We start from the raw sequence: 5,000 nt of genomic DNA on the forward strand, positions 1-5,000 counted from the left end.
GATTTTTTTTTCTCTGACAAATCAAGGAGAATGTGTTTATACAAATGCAACTGCATTAAGCATATACACATGTAACTATGTAAAACGTGTATTTAGAGGGAGAGATCATAACGTGATAGGATTTCATCTGACCGGAGCAAAATATTCCCATGATGTGATAGCACACCATCCGGCGCGAATAGGTTAAGTGGATAATTCTGTTTCTATATAGGATTAGTGCTTTACCACACACTGATGTGTTAGCTATATGCATGACACCACATTCCTAAAACAGCAACTTTATTTTGTATATTTTGATTTCTCAAATTTGATACATTGATTAGAGTATGAACCAAATTAATATGATAATTAATTTTTCTTAATGTATCTATATTTGAAAAGTTTAGTGAAGATTTCATATTTAGTGTTCATGATGGTTGTGTACATTATTTTCCTCCTAATACATATATTTAAGATTGGAACTTTTAATTGATAGTATTCATATATTCCATTTCAGAGCTCTGAAGGTTAGATGTGTCAACAGTAATGGAGGTTTCATCACAATGGTTGCTGATGTTCTTTGCCAACAGGTCTGTGCTGTTCTAAGCATTTGTGTGATATTATGTAATTTTTACTGAATGAATAGCTTGTATTAAAATTCACAAAAATATTATTTTCTTTAGGTTTGGGAATAGATAATGACGTTTTCTGGAGATCTAGGTTTTAAAAGGAGAGAAAGATTAAATTTTGAGTAAAGAGTCAATCTTTAGATCATCAAATTTGCATCAAATGATTAGTTTATTTTGGCTTTCCTTCCAGATTGCACAGTTAACCCCATACCTAAGGTTTTGCAGTTTACAGATTCAAGGAGCAACCTTATTAGGAGAGAAGTAAGTATCTGTGTACATCATGAATTTCAGTTTCATATCGTGATGTGTTTTATGTTTTCTTACTAGGATTAACCCATTCCCGACGGGGGAATTCTAGCCTAGAATGTCCAAATGCCGGGGCGTTCGAATTATTAGGCCTAAATCAATTGAATAGCTGGCACAATACTGTGCCGCCCGGCAACTGGGCTTTTGAATGCGCGGTACACATGCTGTACCACCCGTCCTGTGTGGGTTAATTAAGGTTATGCTCCCTCTTTGGCTGTGAAAGTGAATGATTTTTTGCAGCTTTGTACTTCAACCCAATGTAGATTTATTACTTTTGAGTAATGAAAGGCATCTTTAATAAAGTCTTAGGGTGTAATAAGGTACAATGACATTTGGTGTTGGCTACCTCTATGTAGATGGAAGGTAATGTGCATTTTTATATTGATATCAATCTGCATTGGAATGTTAAAGACTTTTAGTTCCTAGTTATTCACCATAAAGAAATGTTGTTCGGTAAATGATCTTTTCTATATAAAAGCTACTAATTATTTTTATTATTAGATTTTAATGTCTATTGTCAGGGTTATGGATGCATGACCTTTTGGGTTGAAAAGATAATAATTTTCAGAACATGGCCACATGTTATCTATATATTCTTTCTATTACCGTTATTATTATTGTAAAATTGATAATAATGATAATAGGAATAGCAATATAAACTTTCTTCTTGAAAATTAAAGAAATGCTGATTGACTCCTAGTAACTAAGCCTTTGTGGCAGGCATGCATGTACTTGCAGCATCAAGGGGATAAAAGGAATATCTGTATTAGACTTTCAGCTTTTGTTCAGTACTATTTCCTTTTAAATACCTTGTCTAGAAGAGATAATTGTTGACTATTGATGTAGAATTTAACTACTTCTGTAGATCCCATGTTTTACATATGAAAAAGAGAGAGAGGGCAATCCCATATACTGTTTCCCCAGCAGAACTTTCTTTAGATCTGTTATCTTGTCTGGTAACTTTTCAAAGCTTTCTCCACAAATGATAATACCTCTACTACCATGCACATGTTTATACTATGATCACATGTTTATACTATATGTTTATACTAAGATCACATTCTTCTATATTACAACCATGCTTTGCACCATGGTCTAGTTTTCACCTTAAAAATGCATGGTATTAAGATGACTTGGTTTGATTCTTCTTATAGGTTTCCAGGTTAATATAAACTTCTTTGTTTCATTTAGATGTGCAATGAGAGACCTTTAGAAAATATATATATACATTTTTTTCCCCTGCACACTGATTCACTGATTATTGATACACAGGGAAAGATACTGATATATAAACACAGACATAACCTTTCACATATTGTTTTAGAATCAAATGTGTTATAACAGTAAGCAATGTCTTTAATATAGATGCAGTGCTGGAGGCCCATGGGCAAACCTCATTAAACAGTGCCAGGAACAACCAACAGTCAGAGGCTTGACTCTTACATCTTTCTTGCTGAAACCCATGCAGAGAATAACCAGATATCCATTACTTATAAAAGAAGTAAGTTTTTAGTTGGAAAGCTACATAATACTTGACTTGAGTATATTTGAAGAACAAAATTTTGATATATTCAAGTTATCCTTTGTACAAGTTAATTTGTAATGCACTTATATTTTTGAGTTTTGATTTTATAAGAATTATGTTTTTTATTTATTGCTTTTACTTTTCCTTTCTTGTGAATGACGTGAAGTTGCTAAAATATACACCTGAGGGTCATCCTGATCATCACAATTCACAAGAAGCTCTTGTAGCAGCAACTACCCTCTGTGCTCAGGTAAGTCATAATGTGTATGCTGTATATAAAGGGCATATTCAAGTCAAATGACTTGGACATATAGTTAATAAGGTAAGCCCCCCCCACCCCCACCTTTTCCTCTCTCCCTACCCCTCAGCCCTTCTACCTCCAGAGTGTTAATATCTGTTGTTTAAGTGGAACCCCATGATGATCAGCATCAAGTTATAAATCCATTAATAATCTCACTATAATTAGAAGAGTTCAGATTTTTACATGGTTTTATTTTAGATTCATGTCTGTATTATTTTTTCCAGGTCAATGAAGCTGTTAGCCAGAGAGACAATACAGATAAGTTAGAGTGGATGCAAAGACAAGTAATATGTGAAGGATTACAAGAAAGACTGGTTTTTAATTCCCTTACGAACACATTAGGTCCACGCAAACTTCTCCACACTGGTGTATTGAATAAGGCAAGTATTTTTCATTTAGGAAGAATGAATCAAACACCAGTAGTAAAGATGATATATGATATCAGTGACTAATGTTTCACTCATTTTTTTCCTTCTTTCTGTAACAGACTAAAAGTAAAAGGGAACTTGTTATGTTTCTCTTAAGTGATTTCTTATTGCTGACAACACCAAGCAAGTCTGTGGCTTCTCACACGTCATTGGCTGCGCTAGAGAGAGCTCTCACATCGTTGTCTTGTACCATGTATCGGAAGGTGAGATACGGTGTGACATTATACAACAAAATATTACTGATGATTGATACTCGTACAGTATTTATGTTCTGTGTTGGTATACTTTTTTGCTGGATAACTATAATTCATGATTCTGAAGTAAATTTAATCTTTCAGATCTCAAGTTAAAATGTTGCATTAAAGCATTTAATCATTTAAGGATGTTTGTCATTCCTGTCTTATTTTTTTGAGATTTAACAGATTCTGTTGTTAAGTACATCTCCATTTGTTGTTGCATGCACAGTGCCCAATGATTGATACTAGATAAGATAGAATGATTCTTCAACAAATATACAGAATTGACAGAAACTAAATGTTGAAGGAAGATTATTATGAGTAAATTTAGCAGTGATCAGTTAACCCGTTAACGCCGGGTGCCATGATATCATGTCACGTGGTGGCAGCACTTACCACAGTGGAGTAGATGAGATATCACATCATGGCTTGTTGTATAGCTGGCAAGTTGGGTAATTGGGCGCATAGTGGTTGGCCATGGCCAGAGCAGGAGAATAGCTTGAAGTGTTAGACCCGTGCACTTGAAATACACCGGCATTAAGACAGATTGGAGCCAAAACTGCCCCGTTGTTATTGGGGTAAGAATAAAACAGATGTACATTATATATCTGTATGAAATTTCTTGTATATAGTCCTTTTGGCTGCTACTTTCTGCAGGTCAGTCATAATGCTTGACACCCAACCCATTTATCCCAGTACTTGATACTCAGAACTTAATCCATTTATAACTGATGAAGTGATATCATGCCATCAAAATATTTCTGACATGACTAAAGATATCCTATCATGTCATGAAGTTTCACTGTATATACACATTGTACATAGTTAGGTTTGTATACACACATTGTAGTTGTGTTTATTTATACAAGTTTTGGGGGACTTAGAAAAAAATGGCACCCCTTAGAAGAATAGTGTGGATGAAAATTGCTCAGAAAGTGGGAAACTAAACTCAGCAAATATATATATGCCCCATCGTGAATGGGTTAAGACTGTCATTGGTCATTCCAGTTCCTAAGATACACTTTGGCCATAGTGTTTCTGTCCCAACTCTCCTCTCTATCAATTTGTTGCTAGTTGAAAAAAGCATTGTTAGAAACACAGATCCATTCTCCAGTAAGATTTAATTTATCATGTTGAAAGTATTTTCGAGGACATTTAACAGTTCTAAAAAAAATTATGAAAAGTATTTCTACTGCCATTATTATTTATTAGCATCACAAACACACTTTCTCTCAGTGTCAAAATAGCGAATAAGATATGTTTATGATTGATGATATTATAATGGAAAATTGATAGGAAATGTACTTCCTCCTGAAGATGACAGCAAACTTGTGGTTGATGTTGACCCATTACTGAAATGCAACTATTTCTTGTCTTTTGGTGATTTGAACACAGTGCAATTGTGTGGTTCATACTTTTGTTGCTGAAATTCCCTTTTGTCAAAATTTATATCCTACCAATACTACATATATCTATCACAGCTATCTCTGCTGGTCAATTTTGCATATTCATGTGTAGATAAGTTGCATCAGTGGATTGAAGAAAATTGAAATTGTATGAAAAAAATCGTATTGACTGGAGAGAAAGTGAAAGACA

The 5,000-nt window shown here is 34.1% G+C and overlaps 1 protein-coding gene across 1 annotated transcript in view; it reads left to right on the forward strand.

Annotated features, from left to right (window-relative positions):
* Positions 1-5,000, forward strand: part of Dap160 (dynamin associated protein 160) — a gene marked incomplete in the record, with an annotated part of 108,482 nt that overhangs the window by 96,391 nt on the left and 7,091 nt on the right. The window contains 6 exon segments of the mRNA XM_086556155.1: positions 497-569; positions 799-869; positions 2,280-2,415; positions 2,606-2,689; positions 2,965-3,120; positions 3,228-3,371. Of these exon segments, the coding sequence (XP_086412281.1) occupies positions 497-569; positions 799-869; positions 2,280-2,415; positions 2,606-2,689; positions 2,965-3,120; positions 3,228-3,371 (664 nt within the window).

Source organism: Penaeus japonicus, unplaced genomic scaffold, assembly GCF_977035675.1.
Source record: "Penaeus japonicus unplaced genomic scaffold, GWHDUDI00000001_assembly GWHDUDI00000032, whole genome shotgun sequence".
Classification (NCBI taxonomy): domain Eukaryota; kingdom Metazoa; phylum Arthropoda; class Malacostraca; order Decapoda; family Penaeidae; genus Penaeus; species Penaeus japonicus.